The sequence below is a fragment of the Heterodontus francisci genome, chromosome 43 (genome assembly GCF_036365525.1).
Source record: "Heterodontus francisci isolate sHetFra1 chromosome 43, sHetFra1.hap1, whole genome shotgun sequence".
In the NCBI taxonomy this organism is placed as follows: Eukaryota; Metazoa; Chordata; class Chondrichthyes; order Heterodontiformes; family Heterodontidae; genus Heterodontus; species Heterodontus francisci.
The window spans coordinates 23,050,373-23,071,527 of NC_090413.1; the positions used below are offsets into that span (position 1 = coordinate 23,050,373).

Sequence of the window (21,155 nt, forward strand, 5' to 3'; positions counted from 1 at the left end):
AGTAGCACTGACCCCATACCACAACATCTAAAGGAAGACACACGGGTAGACTCTGCATTAAAGGAGCAATTCTAAGAGGCTGCTACCCGCTCATACACTTACCACTACAGAATAGTGTTGTAAAGTATGCAGGACAGATTCTGAATCTCTGTAAAAAAACTCATCCAAAACTCTACTGCCTGTGTCTTAACTCGCACCAAGTCCCGTTCCCCGGTCACCCCTGTGCTCGCTGACCTACATTGGCTCCCGGTCAAGCAACGTCTTGATTTTAAAATTCTCACCCTTGTTTTCAAATCCCTCCACGGCCTCCCCCTCCCTATCTCTGTAATCTCCTCCAGCCCCACAACCTTCCAAAATAACTGCACTCCTCTAATTCTAGCCTCTTGTGCATCCCTGATTTTAATTGCTCCATCATTGGTGGCTGCATCGTCGTGTTGCATAGGTCGCAAGCTTTGGAATACCCTCACTACATCTCTCCACCTCACTTTACTCCTTTTAAGACCCTCCTTCACACTTACCTCGTTAACCAAGCATTTGGTCATCTGACCTAGTATCTCCTTTTGTTGCTCAGTGTCATATTTTATTTTATAATGCTCCTGTGAAGCACCTTGGGACGTTTCATTACGTTAAAGGCACTATATAAATATAAGTTGTTGTTAAGCACAGAAAGAGGCCATTTGGTCCATTGCATCTATGCCATTGCTAGCTCTTCAACTAGATATGTCTGATTTAATCCCATTTCCCGGCATCTTTTTTATATTCTCACTTTTCAAACAATTCCCTTTTAAATGATGTTGTAGTGTTTGTCTCAATGGCTTGATGATTCATCAACCAGTGGAAACAATCTTTCACCAATTGTCCTTTCATCAATTTGAAAAACCTCCATTAGATCCACTTTTAATCACCTCCGTTCCAGTGGGAAGAATTATCCACAGTTCCTGTTATGGAATCCCTCACATTTTATTTTGTGCCCCGTCACACATAGTGACCAAATCAATAACCAATTCATTATCATGCCAGGTGCAGGAATACCAGCAGTGAGACAGGATGTTGGTTTAATGGCATATCGAAAAGATGGCACCTTCGACAATGTAGCACTCCTTCAGAACTGCAGTGTGAAATGCCAATTTAGAACCAGAGCTGATTTGTGGGCAATTGTAGGAAAGTAACTTGTGAAGAGGACATAAGGGGGAGGGGGGGCGACAAAGGGATTATAGGTAGGTTAAATGAGTGGGCAAAGACCTGGCAAATGGAGTATAATGTGGGAAAATGTGAAATTGTCCACTTTGGCAGGAAAAATAAAAAAGAAGCATATTATCTAAATGGTGAGAGATTGCAGAGCTCTGAGATGCAGAGGGATCTGGGTGTCCTAGTGCATGAATCGCAAAAGGTTAGTATGCAGGTACAGCACGTAATTAGGAAAGTTAATAGAATGTTATCGTTTATCGCGAGGGGAATTGAATACAAAAGTAGGGAGGTTATGCTTCAGCTCTACAGGGCATTGGTGAGACCACATCTGGTGTACTGTGTACAGTATTGGTCTCCTTATTTAAGGAAGGATGTAAATGCATTGGAGCCAGTACAGAGAAGGTTTACTAAACTAATACCTGGAATGGACGGGCTGTATTAAGAGGAAAGATTGGACAGGCTAGGCTTGTATCCACTGGAATTCAGAAGAGTAAGAGGCGACTTTATTGAAACATATAAGATCCTGAGGGGTCTTGACTGGGTGGATGTGGAAAGGATGTTTCCCCTTGTGGGAGAATCTAGAATTAGGGGTCACTGTTTAAAAATAAGGGGTCGCCCATTTAAAACAGAGATGAGGAGAAATTTTTTTCTCTCGGAGGGTCGTGAGTCTTTGGAATTCTCTTCCTCAAAAGGCAGTGGAAGCAGAGTCTTTGAATATTTTTAAGGCAGAGGTAGATAGATTCTTGATAAGCAAGGGGGTGGAAGGTGAGGGTAGGTGGAAATGTGGAGTAATCAGTTCAGCCATGAACTTATTGAATGGCGGAGCATAAAGGCCTGCTCGGGTCTGCAAAAAAAGAAAAACCCGACCCGAGCCCGACAGAACCACATTTGACCCGAGCCCAACCCGGCCCCAGTCCTTCCATTTTTTTCCCCCGCCTGACCCGACCGTCAGTTAACATACCTTCCGTTTTTCACTTTGTTGCTGATCTGCACAAGCTTAAAATAACTGTAACAAAACCAACTTTCTAGTACAAAAATTAACATTGGAGTCACTTACCTGTGATCGAGCGTGTCCAACCCGGCCCGGCCCGACCCAAGCCCGAATGCCAGACCTGGAAGTGCAACCCGACCCAACCCCAACCCAACACGTCGCTGCGTCCCATTGGATTCGGGTTGGGTAGCCAGCCTTTCGCAGAGCAGGCTCGAAGGGCCGAGTGACCCACTCAGGCTCCTAATTCGTATGTTCGTAATTCTTGGTTTATGGGCTCATACTTATTTTGAAGTGGAGTTGAACTGCCTGACAGAGGCACAATGGGGCCAAATGGCCTCCTTCTGTCCTCTAATGAGAACCATCAGAGAAAGGAAACTTGCAACACATCAACCTGGGTTCAAGTGAACCCAAAGGAAACTCCTTTTGTGACATTGTCCTAACTCATTATACTATTCTGGAAGTCACCATACTAACCCAAACTTACATACAGACCCCAAAGCATATAGTGGGCATGTTCATGCTGGTGCCATTTGCCTGTTATACATGGTGGGCAGTAATATCGTAATAGATTGTAGCAACGAAATATCTCTTGTAGTTGTTCACAGTCTGAACAACTGATTGAAGCTGCTTGAAGTCTTGCCATTGCCTGCTATCAGTGAAGCTTTTAAATCGGTGAATAGTTGAACTGCATGAAGTATCCTCCACGCTTAATATTGTTCGAGCGGCGCCTATGGGATGGCAAATGGTTAGCGTCCTTTGCCAAATATAGATGGCTGTCCATGATAAGTGAGGTTGGTGTAACTGGTAGGGGACTGTATCATTTTAGCTATGCCTACCACTTTAAAGCTGTGCAGGAGCTCGCTGTGGGGTTTTTGAGACAAGCCCTCCAAAGCCGACTGCAACCCCCTCTTCAAAGCTTTACTGAGGATCGTGAAATCAGACGAGACATTTCGGTAATCAGATCTCAGAAAATCCGAAATCAACTTCCTGCTTTTTTCTGCCAAGACTGAGTAGATCTCCCCACATTCGACCTGGAACGGTGGAACAGGCCGATTACAAACAGCGCTCCAAACTGCGATAAATTTGTTAAATCTGATATAAAATTAATTCTGTTTTCTGTTTATCAAACACCAACAACTTGCATTTATATAGTGCCTTTAACTTAGTAAAACATCCAAAGGTGCTTCACAGGAGCGTTATCAAAGAAAAATGACCACTGAGCCATATAAGGAGATATTAGGACAGGTGACCAAAAGCTTGGTCAAAGAAGTAGATTATAAGGAGGGTCTTAAAGAAGGAGCAAGAGGTAGAGAGGCAGAAAGGATTAGGGAGGGAATTCCAGAGCTTAGGGCCCAGGCAGCTGAAGGCACAACCACCAATGATGGAGTGATGTGCAAGAATTGGAGGAGCACAGAGATCTTGGAGGGTTGTATGACTGGAGGAGGTAGGGACGGACAATGCCATGGAGGGATCTGAAAACTAGGATAAAAATTTTAAAATCGAGGTGTTGCCGGACAGGGGGCCAATGTGGTTCGTGAGCACCGGGATGATGGGTGAAGGGAACTTGGTGTGAGTTAGGGTACAGAGTTTTGTCTGCAGAGTTTCAGATGAGGTCAGGTCTACAAAGGGTGCAAGGTAGGAGGCCAGCCAAGAGAGTTCTCCCTAGATTGAGAATATTCAGCCTACCTAAGTAACTTTTTCAACCAATACATAAGCATTTTACTGTGTTTATTCATTTCCTCCCTGTTCCTAATTGTCTCCGTCTCTCCTGAGGCATTGACTGGGGTATAGTTCTGTAGAAATGTGGGTGGATGTCCAATATCAGTCATGATTGACTCTATTTGTCCCTGTGGTCAAGTTGCTCCAGAATACTCAATGTCAAGGGTCCCAAATGAAAATATAATTCCTTGAGTGAAATAGTGGAAGCCTGTTGGTGCTGAGGGAACTGTCCCACCCAGCACTGCACCCCAACAACAGTCAGTGCCTCGAAAGGGGAGAAACGGAGCAAGAACAGAAATCATTTGCTATACATCAATTCCGTCAGTGCCTGCATAACAATTATTTTCTGAATTATATGAAAGGACTATTAAAAATGCTTTTACCTCTGTGTTGTCAGATTCCAGTAACATGCAGATGGTTTGGGTTAGGTTTAGGATGTTCCACATTTGAGAGGCAGAACCGTGTAGGAATCTGTGAAGCTGTACCAAAGCCTGAGGAATAAAGGAAAGGGAACATGTGCATTAAATAGCCCATGCTATTACTCATTCCGATAAAACACATGGCTTTTTTTTTGTTAAATGACTTTTTGGGAGGTGGAAAGGAGCTTACAAAGTTAATTAGTCCTGGGGAGTGTGGAACACTTGCCCGTTGGAGGGCAATGTCAAGGATGTCTGTCCACGTCAGATGTAACACGAGCTACTCTGCCCCAACTTTGGAAAAGTGACCCTGATTGTACTGGTGTGAAGTTTCTCCATTTCCTTGCCAGCCAGCCTCACAACTCTCCAATTAAATGTGTAACTAGCGTGACTTTAATTTTGGGTCATTATTTTTGGTGAAAGATTCCAGGGCACTATTTCAAAGAAGAGCAGGGGAGTTCTCATCTTTGTCCCGACCACCAACATCACTAAAAACAGATGATCTGGTCAGTATCTCATTGCTGCTCTTGGAAATTGCCGGGTGCAAAATTGGCTGCTGAGGTTCCTACATTACAACAATGACTACACTTCAAAAAGTACTTAATTGGCTGAAAAACAATTTGGGGCAGCCTAAGGTCGTGAAAGGTGCTATATAAATGCACGTCATTCATTTTTTTTTAAATGTAAGGACGGAGAGTGGTTCATTCCATAGTCTGTCTCTCACCTCCTGTAGACCTTGGTCTTTGTCTGTCATCCGAGGTCCGTATTCCTGATTCCCAGCATTTCCCAGCTCCATGAGAATGATCAGTATGGAAAGGTAAGTAATGTCGAACACTCCCGTGATCATTGGGGTGTAGGCAATTCTTTGCATCATGCTTCCTCTGACAGGTTCCAGGATGTTGCTGGAATCTGGCATGTTTTTACTTTGCACTGTGTACTGAAACCCGTGAAGTGGCACCTTGGAAGGAGTTGGAATGCGTTTCTGACAGTCCCTTGCCTGTTCACCACCTCGAGCTAGTGGCACACAAAACACAAAAGACAAACAAAATGAATATTAATACCGCTGTGTCGGCCAATGTGCTCAATGCAGTCTCCAAGCGTGATTGGTGCGGGAATTGACCAATCATATCCATTCTTGTCTGGGACCTCTGGCTTCAGTCAATGCAACCATAAAATGAGATGGTTGAAAAGATACAATGGCAAGGAACGAAGATAATTCCAGGTATAAGAAATAGGAGCAGCAGCAGGAGCCTGCACTGCCATTCATTAAAATCATGGCTGATCTTCTAACTCATCTCCACTTTCCTGCCCTATCCCCATTTCCCTTGATTTCCTTAATGTCCAAAAATCTATCAATCTCAGCCTTGAATATACTCAACGACTGAGCACCCTGAGTCCTAAGTAGAGAATTGAAAAGATTTACAACCCTCTGAGTGCAAAAGTTCTCCTTATCTCAGTCCTAAATGGCCGATCGCTTATCCTGAGACTATGACCCCCAGCTCTAGACTCTTCAGCCAGGAGAAATCTCTCAGCACTTACCCTGTCAAGCCCCTTAAGAATTTATATTTTTCAATATAATTCTTCAAAATTGTAGAGAATAAAGGCCCATTCTACTCAATCTCATCTTAGAGGATAGCCCTCTCATCCCAGGAATCAATATAGTCAACCTTCGTCATACCAGCTCTAAGGCAAGTATATCCTTCCTTAGGCATGGAAACCAAAACTGCATACAGTACTCCAGGTGTGGTCTCACCAAAGCCCTGTATAATTCAGCAAGACTTCCTCACTCTTGTACTCTAACTCCCCTTGCAATAAAGGCCAACATATCATTTGCCTTCCTAATTGCTTGCTATATTTGCATGTTAACTTTCTGTGTTTCTTGTACACAGACACCCACATCCCTCTGATCACCAACATTTACGACTGAGCCCATCCTCAGCCCTTTGGGGATAGAGAATTCCAAAGATTCACAACCCTCTGAGATGAGGAGAAATGTCTTCACTCAGAGGCTTGTGAATCTCTGGAATCCTCTACCCCAGAGGTCTGTGGGAACTGTCATTGAGCATGTTCAAGACAGAAATTGATAGATTTTGGACACAAGAGATCAAGGGAAAAAGGGGATAGTGCGGGAAAGTGTAGTTGAGGCAGAAGATCAACTATAATCGTACTGAATGGTGGAATGGGTTTTGAGGGGCTGTATGGCCTGGTCCTGCTCCTATTTCTGATGTTCATATTATGTTACCTCTATTAGGGTCATATGAACACGTTAAGGCTTTGTCCTCCAATATTGCCAACAGGAGCTTCTAGGTTTCAAGAATTGGAATTATTCAATCGGTATGGGGAGTGAGGTTAGATTACATAGCATTGGCAAAGAGCTACGTTCGGCACAGGTCCAGCCTTGGAGCATTGAGTGGCCTTCGGTAGGGAGATTTATATGATGCAATGGTATTTTGATCCTGTACGCTACCCACACTTATAAGTGGCTTTAGTCCGTGGCTGTTGCAAGTCTTTATCAATCGCCTGCTCCCTCGGGATAAATATCCCATAATAGGCTTCAGCATGGGTCCGTTGGAGGAAGACACTGGAGTACAGATGGATCAGAGGATGCTCGGAGAAATCAAAAGTTCTGCAAAGGAAGGAAGAGGAATGACATGGTTGGTATTTTGTTGGGGAGGGGAGGTTAGCAGTTATGCAGAGAGAATCCCACTGGCAGCTGGTTGGGGGAGGCAGAGGTTGGGGGAGATTCACTGTCTTTATGGAATAATGTTCATTCCCTCAGTGGGGCAGGAATGGGGCTATAGTGTGATGGACAGATCCCTGATGATGATTTCAGAACACTTGCAGCACTGACTATCAGAAAACTAGATGGGAAAACCCCATACCGTCCATATGGAATTGCACAAGTTCCCCTTTCCCTTTGGTTCAAATGTTTGAATTTATTTTAATTCAGCATCCATTTGAACGAACCTGCCTCAAATGTGTTGAGAAATTTGTGGCTTTGATCTTCCCAGGCTTGACACCATTTTGGATTTGCGCCTTGAAATGGGTGGCCCGGCTTTTGCTGGAAACAGGCAGGAGTCTCGTTCGTTCCATGTTGTCTGCAGCTCAATGGGTAGCCTGCCACAATGTAGAAATTGAGCACAAAATCTGGGCTGCACCTCCAATGCAGTACTGAGGGAGTGCTGTACTGTTTGTGGTGCCGTCTTTCGGATGAGGCCCCATCTGCCCTCCCAGGCAGATGTAAAAGAATCCGTGGCTCAGTTGGTATATGCACAGGACTGTGTGAATCAGAGGCTGCAATACGGGAAGGTCCCTGACCTTAGTCTGTGTTAAGTTAGCTTGTCAGGTCATCAGTAGGACTAGTACAGTTAGTCTCAGTGACCCAGGGTTGGGGAAAATTTGCCCAATGTTCTTACTCCTCCTCTGGTGCTTCTACTGGAAAGTGCATACAAGTGTCAAGTGTGGGCCAAATATGGTCATGGTTGAACAGCCTGCTAACACACAGGCTTTTTTTTTTTGCATGTGTATGTTCCACTAAATTGAATGGACGAGTGGAAAACGTGGCCTCATTGTCTCAGTTTAAACATGAAAAATAGCCACTTAACCAATCCTACCAGAGAAAGGCTGAGGAGAATGGAACCATATCCCAGCATGTGACATGGAGAAACATGGGGTGAGGGTTTTGGAGGGTAGATATACATTTCTAACGCTGGAGTGAGCATTGTGCTTTAGTTTAAAAAACCCATTAATAGACCAACCCAAAGCAAATCCATGCCCTTAAGTTGACCTTCTCTTCTCCTTGTTCACAGCCCAGTAGATCCTGCCAAGACCTCATGTTGCAGCCCGAGCTCTTGACTCATACCTCTCATCTCTAACCATCATGGAGGACTGAATCACACTCAGGCTGTATAGCTTCGCCCCCCTGTGAAAGTCATCACCAGCGGCATTCAGTCGCCATAGACACTCGAGTCGGATGAGCTGTTTTTCTGCAACAGCAGCCAAGACGCTGGTGTAGAAGACCTCAGTGTGGTTCATCACCTCATCCTGAAAAGAGGAATGGTTCAAAGGGATGAGTACATCCTGGACCAAATTCAGCCAAAACTAGTCTTTTGGTCTTGGTGACAGGGTCCAATCACTGCCAGTCCCTAAGTGAAAAACAGAAAAAGCTTTCACCTATATTGTACCTTTCACAACCTCAGGATGACCTAAAGCACCTCAAAGCCAATAATGCAGGAAATACAATTCACACACAACAAACAACAATGGCCAGATATAATCTGTTTTTTTTTTAGTGGTGTTGGCCAGGACACCAGGAAGTGACACTTCCTCAGTACGGCACTGGGAGTATCAGCCTAGATTTTATATTCAGGTCTCTGGAGTGGGTCTTGAATCCACAACCTTCTGACACAGCGGTGAGAGTGCTACCCACTGAGCCACAGCTAACACTGCTGCTATCTTGTGAAAGTAGCGTTGAAGATACGAATTACAAGTTTATGAGGTGCTGGGAACTTTTCACGGTGCAATTAATTCTCCCATTCGGTTTTTCCTTTGCTGAAATGGGAATTTTCCTGGTCTCCGGTCAGCACCCGACAGCTCTTGGTCGGGCCCAGGTCGCGAATCGAATTGGGATTCACGCCGATGTCTAACCCCATTCTGTGGCACTGATGATTCTACAAACAGCTTGTCATTCTTTAACTTAATCGGTAATGAGTTACTCACCTTGGAGAAGACTTTGTTTTGTCCATTTTTGTCAATTGGAACAAGTAATCTGAAACAAGAGGAAGTCAGGCCATAGAGTATATTCAAATTTAGTGCACAGACTGTGAGAGGTGTTTTATTCAACACATCTATTTTCTATCTTATAGGATAATTCCTGTTTCCTCAGAGTCCTCTTCAATTGAAGTTATAGAATGGTCCAGCTCATGAATATTATATTCCCCTTCCAATAATTCTACCTAGGTTACAGTCACTCTCTGGCTGAAAGGGGGAGCCAAGTGACCAGCTCTTGATCCTCTGTTAAATTATATTCTTAAGCTAAGGGGCTGGTAGGAGCAAGTCATCGTGACCCGCGGAAAATAGAGTTAGAAAGGGTGGCTCCTGCAACTTTGCAACATCAATAGCAGCCACTTGCATTTATATAGCGGCTTTAGCTTAAAGAGACAGGCCAAGGCACTTCCCAAATCCAGAAAGGGAATATGGATGCTGAGCCAGGAAGGGAGACAGCAGGAGGGTAACTGAAGGCTTGATCAAAGAGGAGATTTATGAAGGCAGAAGGGTTTAGGGAGGGAGCTCCAAAAAACAGGATTAAGAAAGGCAGAAACTGCCATCAATGAATAAAGGGGGGATACAGAGGAATTCGGAATCAGAGAATGGGGCGTTTGGGAAGGGATGCAAGCTGACATGGCACCTCTAATGCTGAATGTCCTGGTTTCAAACTCCCTACTGATCTTCCTGGATTAGATTTAAAGCCAGGTTACATTGGTGAAAGAGCAGAGAGCTAACCAAATTAGACACCAACGAGCCTTTAAAAGGATATTATTTCACTTGCCATTTTAATTCTCCATCCCACTCCCTATCTGTCCTCGCTGTCCTTGGCATCCTACACTTTGCCAATGAAGCTTGAGGAACAGCGCCTCATCTTTCCATTAGACACTTTACAACCTTCCGCTTCAACATTGAGTTCAACAATTGGAGATCACACCACGGCTCCCATTTTTTCCAGATAGTAAGGCAGGAATTTCCATTACAGGGATCAGGAAGCCGATGCCCTGAACACTTCCGGGTCCCAAACCCACTCCGTGTCAGCAACACCAAGAGGGCATGGATGGAGGTAGACCTGGAGTGGGTTTGGGACTCACGAGAAGGACCTGGGTCAAGTGTAGAAGAACGTTCAATGATCTCTTGCGGTCAGGTAAGGGGAGTGGCCAGCAGGCACCTAGTTGGTTGGGCACCAACTCTCTAAGCCCCAGAATGCAAGCAACCCAACAGAATGTCCATAGTTCTCCCTAACATTGTCAGAGTAAGTGAACAGTCCAAACACTGAGACAACAGTCACCTTCATATATGGGACGACATCACTGAGGGGAACATCAGCCCACATGTATGTCATGCTGGAAGAGATGAGGGAGGGCAGCCTACTCTTTATCATCCTGCAGGGGAAGAGAGCCCAAAACACATAGGAAATGGCCAGATAGGGTGGTGGAGTGGCCCATCTCCACACTCTGACCCAATGGAGATTACCAGGGTACCCTTGAGGCATTTGGTGGGGGTTGGCGAGGCAGGAGGCCATGAGCAACAGAGTCATTGGATAGCTCTTTGTTGAGGTGAAGGGCAGGGAGGAGACTCCTGCCCAATGCGTGCTATAGATCTAAGACCAGTGTCATCTGAAGGGATGGTTGTGCTGGGACACTTGTTGAGTAGGACCAGTTCTCATTTCCATTCTCTGTCTCCCACAAGGCCAGTTGCTGAGCAGGAGCAAAGTGGACCTGCTGAATTAGCACCACATCCTTGCCTGGGGGGGCGGGGGTAGGTACTCCACGGAACCTGCACCATCACATCATACCATGGCACCTTCCACCACCGCAGACACACTCACCTCAGTTGAGCCATGGATTAGCATAGAAAGAGGAACACTGGGTGAATCTCAAATCATGTGTGAGCAGGAGAGTGAAGCAGAGTCAATTGTGGGCAATCCCCTTTGGAGGACGGAGCACAGACACGGCGATGCTTCGCTGGGCGAAGATGCTGGGCCTCGGGTGTCACAAACAAGGAGGGCCTTCCTCGAGAATCAGAGACAGATGTGTTCCTGTTTGTCAGAGTTCTCCGAAGTCGTAAGGAGCCATAGGCAGGCCATGGAGGAGTCCATACATTGTGTGTTCTCTGCCATGACTCGGGCACAAGCTTCTCCATTGAGAGATTGGGCAACCTCTTGGAAAGCCATATGCAGCACCACTTTGAATGGGCGCAGAGGCAGTGTGCTGATATGCACAGAAACAGTGATACTCTGTAGCAGCAACCGCTCAATGTCGCTGATGATGCAGAGGCGCTCGGAGTGGGATGCCATCTGGGTCCCAGTCGGTGGTCGCATCCAGCATCCATAGTTGTAGCAGCAGACGAGGAAGGGGGCATCGGCGTCATCCTTCTGTCCCTCACTCCCTCCAACTCAGGGGCCACCTGAGCGCCAAGGCCCTGTGACAAAGACAGCCCCTGCAATAACGCAGGTGGGACAACCTCCGGGAGAGGACCACCGCGCGCCCTGACGCCGGGAGGGCCCGATCCAATATTACCGGTGGCAGCGAGGCCTCGTGGCAGCCCCCCCCCCCAATCGCTCGGTGACGGGACCTCATTTACATATTTAAATAAATTAAAATTAATGAATTAATAGTCCTTACGTCGCTGCCTGAGTTCCCGCTCCGATCTTCAGCCCAGTGGCCGGCACCTTGGGATCTCCGTCCGGGGAATTGAGGTGCCACACTGGGGGGGAGGGGGTAAGGGGTAAGTTTATCAGTGCGGGAAACGTGGTCAATGTAATACATTGGTGTAGGGGATGGTGGGAAGAGTTATAGTTTAAAGTTTATGTAGTTTGGGAGGGGGAATGTCAGGTGGACAAGGTAAGTGTTTTGGTTAGGGGGGGTGGTAAGGGCCAGAAGAAATGTCTTTATTTTTATTTACTTGCCCTTTAAAAATGGGTCAGCACCTGCGCAAAGGCAGCTAACACCATTGCTGGGGACGGGCAACCAGCCCTCTCCATGCGATTGGGGAGACGGCCCACCCCAGCTATGTAAATGAGCTGCCGCATGGAAGATTGCAGTGGTCCCGCGGGATGCTGCCCACACGGGCGAGCCAACGTTCTCTTTGCCTGTTGTCGACATTGGCGGCAGGAACAGAAGATTCAGCCCATAGTTTGTTTTGTTACTAGACCCATTACCACGTTCTTTTGCCTTGGATCATCATCCCTTCTGTAATTGAATCACTCCTGCCTTCCACCCCATGACAGACCATCGTTTTTGCTCTTTCCTCCCCGACCCTACTTTCTCTACCTCTGTACTTGTTTAAAACCTGTTACATCCTTAACGTTTACCAGTTCTGACAAAACCTCACCGAGCTGAAACATTAACTCTTCTTCTCTCTCCACAGATGCTGCCTGACCTGCTGAGTATTTCCAGCATTTTCAGATTATATTTCAGATTCCCAGTCTTTTGCCATTTTATTATTCCAACACATTGTTTTTTCCCAATTCCCAATCCCATTTCCTTTTCTGGGAATTACCTGATAACAACATGCTTTTGCTGGCTGACCATCCTGATGATATCATTCCTGAGACACTCTGCGTAGAGGTTTATGGCCCTCTGGTAGTTTGGACCAATGATAACAAAAATTAGGAGAATATCGACAGAGGGAGGGAGGTCATAGAAAGTTCCGGTAAATATGCACAATCCAGTGAGTGCAGGCAGCACCTGGACCTGAGAATGACACAGCAATAGTATTCAAAATAGCTTCACTTACATGTAAAACCATCCAACAATCGTAATAGGCTGTAAAATGGACCAAAAAGCCAGATGATATTGTACATGGTATAATTGTAAGCCTCTCCGTCAAGTGATATCAGGGTAAATTCACAAGGTCCGTGTGGATCAGAGATGGGACTACAGTAGTCTGATTCTCGGACTTGCACTCCCTTAAACCATAAGAAATAGGAGCAGGAGTTGCCCATTTCGCCCCTCAAGCCTGCTCCGCTATTTAATAAGATCATTAATAATCTGATTGCGGCCTTAACTTCACTTTCCTGACGGCCTCCTCATAACCCTTGACTCCCTTGTAGATCAAAAATCTGGCTAACTCAATCTTGAAATATTCAGTCTCCACTGCGGTCTGGGAAAGAGAACTCTGAAAATGAATGAACCTCTGAGAGAACAAAATCCCCTTCATCTCTGTCTTATTTTGAAACAGTGCTCCCTAGTTCTAGATTTCCCCACGAGAGGAAACATCCTCTTAGCATCTGCCCTGTCAAGTCCCCTCAGAATCTTATACGTTTCAATAAGATCATCTCTCATTCTTCTAAACTCCAATGAGTATAGGCCCAACCTGCTCAATCTTTCCTCATAATACAAACCCCTTCATCCCAGGAATCAACCTAGTGAACCTTCTCTGAATTGCTTCCAATGCAAGTATATCCCTCCTTACGTAAGGAGACCAAAACAGTACACAGTACTCTGCGTGCAGTTTCACCAATGCCCTGTAATTGTAGTAGCAAAACTTCCCCAATTTTCTACTCCAACGCCATTGCAATAAAGGCCAACACTCCATTTGCCATCCTAATTACTTATTGTACCTGCGTGCTAGCTTTTTGTGACTCAGGTACAAGGACACCCAGATCCCTATGTACCGCAGCATCCTGCAGCCCCTCTCCATATAAATAATATTCTGCTTTTCTATTCTTCCTGCCAAAGTGGACAATCTCACATTTTCCCACATTATTCTCCAACTGCCAAATGTTTGCCCACTTACTTCATCGGTAAGGGCATAGAGTATAAAAATAGGCAAGTCATGCTGCAGCTGTACAGAACTTTAGTTAGGCCACACTTAGAATATTGCGTGCAATTCTGGTCGCAACACTACCAGAAGGACATGGAGGCTTTGGAGAGGGTACAGAGGAGGTTTACCAGGATGTTGCCTGATCTGGAGGGCATTAGCTATGAGGAGAGGTTGGATAAACTCGGATTGTTTTCACTGGAACGACGGAGGTGGAGGGGCGACATGATAAGTTATAAGCGGCATGGACAGAGTGGATAGTCAGAAGTTTTTTCCCCAGGGTGGAAGAGTCAGTTACTAGGGGACATAGGTTTAAGGTGAGAGGTGCAAAGTTTAGAGGGGATGTGTGAGGCAAGTTCTTTACACAGAGGGTGGTGAGTGCCTGGAACTTGTTGCCGGGGGAGGTGGTGGAAGCAGTTACCATAGAGACGTTTAAGAGGCAACAGGATGGGAATAGAGGGATACGGACCCCAGAAGTGCAGAAGGTTTTAGTTTAGGCAGGCATCAAGATCGGCGCAGGCTTGGAGGGCCAAATGGCCTGTTCCTGTGCTGTACTGTTCTTTGTTCTACTTAACCTATCTATATCTCTTTGCAGACACTTTGTGTACCCTTCACAACTTACTTTCTTACCTATCTTTGTATTGTCAGCAAATCTGGCTACAATACACTCGGTCCCTTCGTCCAAGTCATTAATATAGATCGTAAATAGTTGAGGCCCCAGCACTGAACCCTGTGGCACTCCACTCATTACAGTTTGCCAAACTGAAAATGCCCCATCTATCCCAACTCTCTGTTTCCTGTTAGTTAGCAATCCTCTATCCATGCTAATATATTACCCCCAACACCATGAGCTGTTATCGTGTGTAGTAACCTTAAATGTGGCACCTTATCGAATGCCTTTGGGAAATCCAAATACACCACATCTACTGGTTCCCCTTTATCCACACTGCTTGTTACATCCTCAAAGAACTCCAATAAATTTGTCAAACACGATTTCCATTTCATAAAACATTGTTGACTCTGCCTGATTGCGTTACGATTTTCTAAATATCCTGCTACGACTTCTTTAATAATGGATTCTAGCATTTTCCCAATGACAGATGTTAGGCTAACTGGCCTATAGTTTCCTGCTTTCTGTCACCAAACCACCACGCCCCCCCCCCCCCCCGCCTTTCTTGAATAGAGGTGTTATATTTGCAGTTTTCCAATCCGCTGGGACCTTTCCAGAATCTAGGGAATTTTGGAAGATTACAACCATTGCATCCACGGTCTCTGCAGCCACTTCTTTTAAGACCATAGGATGCAGGTGATCAGATTCAAGGGATTTATCAGCCTTTAGTCCTATTAGCTTTCCTAGTACTTTTTCTCTAGTGATAGTTTTACATTCCTCCCTCCCTTTTGCCTCTTGATTTTCTGCTATTCTTGGGATGCTTTTCGTGTCTTCCACTGTGAAGACAGATGCAAAATACTTGTTCAAAGTCTCTGCCATTTCCTTGTTTCCCATTATTAATTCCCCAGTCTCATCCTCTAAGGGACCAACACTTACCTTAGCTACTCTCTTCCTTTTTATATATTTGTAGAAACTTTTACTGTCTGTTTTTATATTTCTTGCTAGTTTACTCTCATACTCTAATTTCTCCCCTTTTTTTTTAAAGTCATCCTCTGCTGGTTTCTAAAATTTAGTTTTGGTGCATTGACTTTTTTATGTAAATTACTGATCTATGCATACAGGTCTGAGCTTTTTGTCTTCATGGTTAGGTGCATAATGTGAAACTTTGCCGGACCCATGTACGCTGGGAAATTCCATGCAACGTTCCTGGGAGATTGGCAATACCCTTAGGGGAAGAACATAAATGGTTAACAATAGCCAGTTAAGCTGATTCCCGGAGTTGACTGCCAATCTTCCACCAAACTTCCCATCATCATGTTCAAGCCCCTCCATGGACTCACCCCTCCCCCACTCCCCCCCCAACTTCTCTGTAACCTCTTCCAGCCTTACAATCTCCGAGATCTCTGCGCTCCTCCAATTCTAGCCTCTACGCATTTCCGATTTTCATTGCTCCATAGTTGGCAGCTGTGCCTAAGCTCTGGAATTCCCTCCCCCTAAACCTCTGCACCTCTCTCTCCTCCTTAAAACCAACATCTTTGGCCAAGCTTTTGGCCGCCTGTCCTCATATCTCCTTCGTTGATTTGGTGTCAGTTTTTGTCATTACACTCCTGTGAAGCGCCTTGGGAGATTTTACTACATTAAAGACGCTATATAAATGAAAGTGGTTGTCATTACGGTAGTAGATGAGGAGAACACTATGGAAATTCTCTCCCATCCCAGTAAAATGTGAATCTGTATTCCCAGTGATGTGCACGGAGCTTGGGCTCTGGTGGATCCAGCTGCTCCAGCTTAGTGCCTTAGTGGATAAATCCCAGGAACACCTCTTTCCAAACCTCCGGAACCATGAACTTAAAACAGGGCCATCCAGCCAGTAAGAAAGAATAATCATTAATAGAACAACCAGCTATCTAGTGACTTTCCAAGTGTAATGAAACAATTTCCTGTTGTTAGTGAACCGAAATGTTCTAAAGGAATAAGAAGAAAGGAAACAAATACCTACATTTCTATAGCGCCTTTCCCGACCTCAAGACATCCCAAAGCACTTCACAGTATTTTTGAAACATAGTCACTGTTGTAATGTAGGAAACACACTAGCTAATTTGTGCACAGCAAGCTCCCACAACCAGATGTGTGATAATGACTCAGATTATCTGTTTTAATCATGCTGATTGAGGGATAAACATTGATCAGGACACCGGGGAGAACTCCCCTGCTATTCTTCAAAATAGTGCCATGGGATCTTTCAAATCCACCTGAGAAAGCAGACAGGGCCTCGGTTTAATGTCTTAACTGAAAGATGGCACCTCTGACAGTGCAGCACTCATTCTGTACTGCACTGGAGTGTCAGCCGAGATTTTTATGCTCAAGTATCTGGAGTGGGACTTCAACCCACAACCTTCCAACTCAGAGGCAAGAGTGTTAACCACTGAGCCACAGCCCACCCTGAATCTTGATGGAACATGGCTGCAGAGGTATTTGAGAGTAGAATACTCACTGTGTAAGCACTTGTGTGATGTTGGGTAGCAAGGGGAGGTGTAACATTGTCCAGCAGCCAGCTGTACTGTTTAACGTGAGCTGGAGAGACACAGCGCAGGACGCTGGGCAGGCCCCATACGTGGGAAGACTTCCTCGAACCTGCATATCCAAATGAGAAGAAAAAAAAGAAATTCGTAGTAGCTGCTTACCTTGTCCATTGTGACCACAGATGCAAGGTGAGATCAAAGATCATACACTGGGGTTTGAGGCAGTAGCAATGTAGGAATTGCTGGGTGAAAAATCTGAGGCTCATATATGTCACCTTCTACCATCCTGCTAGTTGAGGATACAATGATGACACAGATGTAAGGGAATTTGGCAAAAGAGCCAGAGATGACATTAGCATTTTATTTTTATGCAGCAAGTTATGATGATCTGGAATGCACTGTCTGAAAGGGCAGCGGAAGCAAATTCAACTTTCAAAAGGCAATTGAACAAATACTTGAAAGGGAGAAAACTGCATGGTTATGGGGAAAAAGAAGGGGCTAGCTCTACCAAAGAGCTATGATGGGCTGAATGGCCTCCTTCTGCGCTGTAAGATTCTATGATTGTGTGATTTGATAGAGCCGTTAACTAATCATTTCAATTACACTTTATCAATTAGTCTGCAACAGACTCAGCAATGACATGAGAAATTGAGAGGCTTTACTCATCAACATCTCTTTGAACTTTGACAGTTGAATAAGTTCTTGAGTAGATTTCAGTTTGATTCCAATGGTGAGCAGATTGAAAAAGAAAATACCAGTTTGCCCCCTCCCATGCCCTCTTCCATCCCATCCTCTCCTGAAGGCACTGACTGTCGCTGGGGTACAGGTTCTACAGATTCCGTCAGTCCCTTACTCAAATGGCCATTCCTTGTATAAGAAGGCCATAGACAGTACATGTTAGCAGGGAGAGGGTGGATCATCACACCTGAGGTGTGCTTTCCAACAGAGTCACTGGGAGTCATTTTAACTTTGACCTGATGGTACAAAACACACGATATTGAATTAGCTGCCCATTGTACCCCATCCTCTGGTATTCCATACAACAGAAGTCAATAGAAAGGGAAATTGAATGAGTTTGATGTCCCACGGCCGACAGCAACCCTCTGCTACCTTGGCTGAGTGCCCATTATGTCTGTGTGAGGCTAGACAGTAAGCATCAGGCGGCTGCATGATTGGTATCACGGGGAGCTCAATTCCGTCAGGTTAGCTGTACCTGCTATGTATCCAATAGCAGTGGAAAATGTAGGGAAGTTCAGATCGGAGAGGATTCTTTCAGTTGGCATGGAGCTGGTTAAACGGAACCTAGGGAGCACAAGCATTAAAATAGTAAAACCTGTGTATAGTATAGTGGTTATTCTAACAGACTAACAACTCAAAGGTCATGGGCATTAGTGAACCGGTTTTTAAAACATTCCAGTATCTTTTCATGGTCATTTTTCTGATGCCAGTCCACAAATGACCAGATTTATTAAATTCAACTTCATGACTTGCTGTGGAAGGAGTTGCTAGTGCAGAACCATTACTACTGTACCCACTTGCCCATTTATAGTCAACAGGCCTCACCCACTGCAGTGAAAGTCCAGCAATGCCTCAATTTTAAAATTCTCCTCCTTGTTTTTAAATCCCTCCAGGGCCTCACCCCTCCCTATCTCTGTAGCCTCCTCCAGACCTATAAATCTCCAAGATCTCTGACACATCCCCAACTTCCATCGCTCCACCATTGGTGCTTTCAGCTGCCCGGGCCCTAAGCTCTGGAATTCCACCCCCCACACCGCCCCCTTCACCCAACCTCTCTCCTTTAAGTCACTTCTTAAAACCGACCTCTTTGACCAAGTTTTTGGTCATCTGATCCTAACAGCTCTCCTTATGTGGTTCAGTGTCAAATTTTGTTTGAGAATCGCTCCTGTGAAGCGCCTTGGGACATTTTACTACGTTAAGGGCACTATATAAATGTAAGTTGTTGTTGCCTCTCACCGTTCTGACCTCTGTTGGAACCATCGAACAAATCCCAGGTATGGGTTGTGGGGCAGTTCCGTCTTTTGCAGCAGCTGGACACACAGCTCCTCCATGCATTTCTGAAGTCCTGTTGTATCCAAGTATTTCCACAGCATGTTTAGTCTCCGAGCTAAATTCGGGTCACTGGACTGAGGAGCTTTCGGTCTCACGAGCAGCTGTCCTGACATTTCCTGTGGTGAAGAATTTAAACCAGAAAATATTTTCAGCATCTCTTTTTCAGTTTTTTGCTCTCGTCCCCTGATGGAACCTACTTTTACTGAGATTCCATTCTATAGTCACCGGATATCCTCCATACTATAGGTGCTGGCCATCCTCCAATTGTCACTTGCTAGATTATTACAGAAGACAACTAGAGAAGACAAAGAGAGTCTTTTTCTAACTGAACAAAAAGAATCTAGTGAAAATATATTCGACTAGGATCTGTTGGAAGATGTGCTAAGTGCTCCCTCATATACTTTAAATGTAAGGTTAAAAACCCTTTCTATTCAATTGACCAATCTGGGTGACATGTAAGGAGAACAGATTACCTCTTTTGGTGTCAATTATCCAAACAGTCGTGTTGGTGTCCTCCCAATCATTCTGGTTGCTGGCAACCTCAGGACCCAGATGTGCCTGGTGGTAATTAAATCCCCTAACTTCTCCCTCTCTAACAGAACAAAAGTCTGGCTTCCATTTGTCAGTTAGGTACTTGTAAAGTTCTTATTGAGGTATCTCTAGACTGTGCCCCTAACATTATGCTTCTCAGTGCTCTCACAGGCGTTCAACTCACAGCTATTTGGTATTGCATAATTGCATAAATATAAGAGTCACTGACTGGGCGGCACAGTGGTTAGCACTGCAGCCTCACAGCTCCAGTGACCTGGGTTCAATTCTGGGTACTGCCTGTGTGGAGTTTGCAAGTTCTCCCTGTGTCTGCGTGGGTTTTCTCCGGGTGCTCCGGTTTCCTCCCACAGCCAAAAGACTTGCAGGTTGGTAGGTAAATTGGCCATTATAAATTGCCCTAGTATAGGTAGGTGGTAGGGAAATATAGGGACAGGTGGGGATGTGGTAGGAATATGGGATTAGTGTAGGATTGGTATAAATGGGTGGTTGATGGTTGGCACAGACTCGGTGGGCCGAAGGGCCTGTTTCAGTGCTGTATCTCTGAACTAAAATCCAAAAGTGAATTCAGGAGGAACTTCTTTATTCAGATATGGTTAAAATGTGAATTTGCTACCACAAGAAGTAGTTGTGGTGAATAGCATAGATGTATTTAAGGGGAAGCTAGATAAACACATGAGGAGAAAGGAATCAACGGATAAGTTGATAGGGTGAGATGATGAAAGATGGGAAAAGGCTCATGTGGAGCATAAAGCCGGCACGGACCTGTTGGGCTGAATGGCCTGTTTCTGTATAATTCTATGTAATTTGGTCTGGCTGCAGACTCCCTTTAGTTGGAGTGTTTTAATCTGAAACTCCATTTCGAAAATACATGTCAAGCATTCCAGATCGTAACAACTCGCAACTCATGTGTAAAAAAAACCTTCTCACTGTCCCCTCACTCTTTTGCGCGTTATCTTAAACTTGCATTTTTATATAACTTAAATAAGACTTCACCTGCTCAGGACAATTCACTATAATTATGCTGGTCTTCACTCCATTACTTTCTCAACATTAGCCAGCTGCACACTGTTTACTGTTCAGTGTTAAATAATTGAGTTTTTTCCATGTTCAAACAGTCATGAATAGATAGAAACTATTTCCACTGGTTGAGGAGACTAGGACTGGGGCGTAGCCTAACAAATTAGAGCCAGACCTTTCAGGAGTGAAATTAGGAAACCCTTCTATGCACAAAGGGTGGTAGTAGTTTGGAACTCTCTTCACAAAGGGCAATTGATGTTAGATCAATTACTAATTTTCAATCTGAGATTGATAGATTTTCGTTAACCAAAGGTATTAAGAGATATGGGGAATACAGAGTTAAGTCACAGGTCAGCCATGATGTCATACGGCGGAACAGGCTTGAGGGCCTAAATGGTCCTATGTTCCTAAGAAAAGTTGGCTTACTCAGCACGGCACTGAGCTATACAGACAAGGAAGGTTCTTCAGCTTGTGCTGAGATAAGTCATCTCATCTAAGCTGACAATAGCAGTGCTACAATTGGCCTTAATCCCCAAGTTAGA

At 45.0% G+C, this 21,155-nt stretch overlaps 1 protein-coding gene across 1 annotated transcript in view; it reads right to left on the reverse strand.

The window, feature by feature from the left end:
- LOC137355654 (uncharacterized) overlaps positions 1 to 21,155 on the reverse strand; it is a 28,606-nt gene that overhangs the window by 75 nt on the left and 7,376 nt on the right. The window contains exons 2-12 of the mRNA XM_068021026.1: positions 18,952 to 19,163; positions 18,191 to 18,279; positions 16,950 to 17,089; positions 12,583 to 12,776; positions 9,034 to 9,082; positions 8,177 to 8,358; positions 6,786 to 6,940; positions 5,039 to 5,328; positions 4,282 to 4,389; positions 3,016 to 3,210; positions 13 to 27 (exon numbers count right to left, since the gene is read on the reverse strand). Of these exons, the coding sequence (XP_067877127.1) occupies positions 13 to 27; positions 3,016 to 3,210; positions 4,282 to 4,389; positions 5,039 to 5,328; positions 6,786 to 6,940; positions 8,177 to 8,358; positions 9,034 to 9,082; positions 12,583 to 12,776; positions 16,950 to 17,089; positions 18,191 to 18,279; positions 18,952 to 19,160 (1,626 nt within the window). The 5' untranslated portion in view covers positions 19,161 to 19,163. The remainder of the gene's footprint in view (positions 1 to 12; positions 28 to 3,015; positions 3,211 to 4,281; positions 4,390 to 5,038; positions 5,329 to 6,785; positions 6,941 to 8,176; positions 8,359 to 9,033; positions 9,083 to 12,582; positions 12,777 to 16,949; positions 17,090 to 18,190; positions 18,280 to 18,951; positions 19,164 to 21,155) is intronic.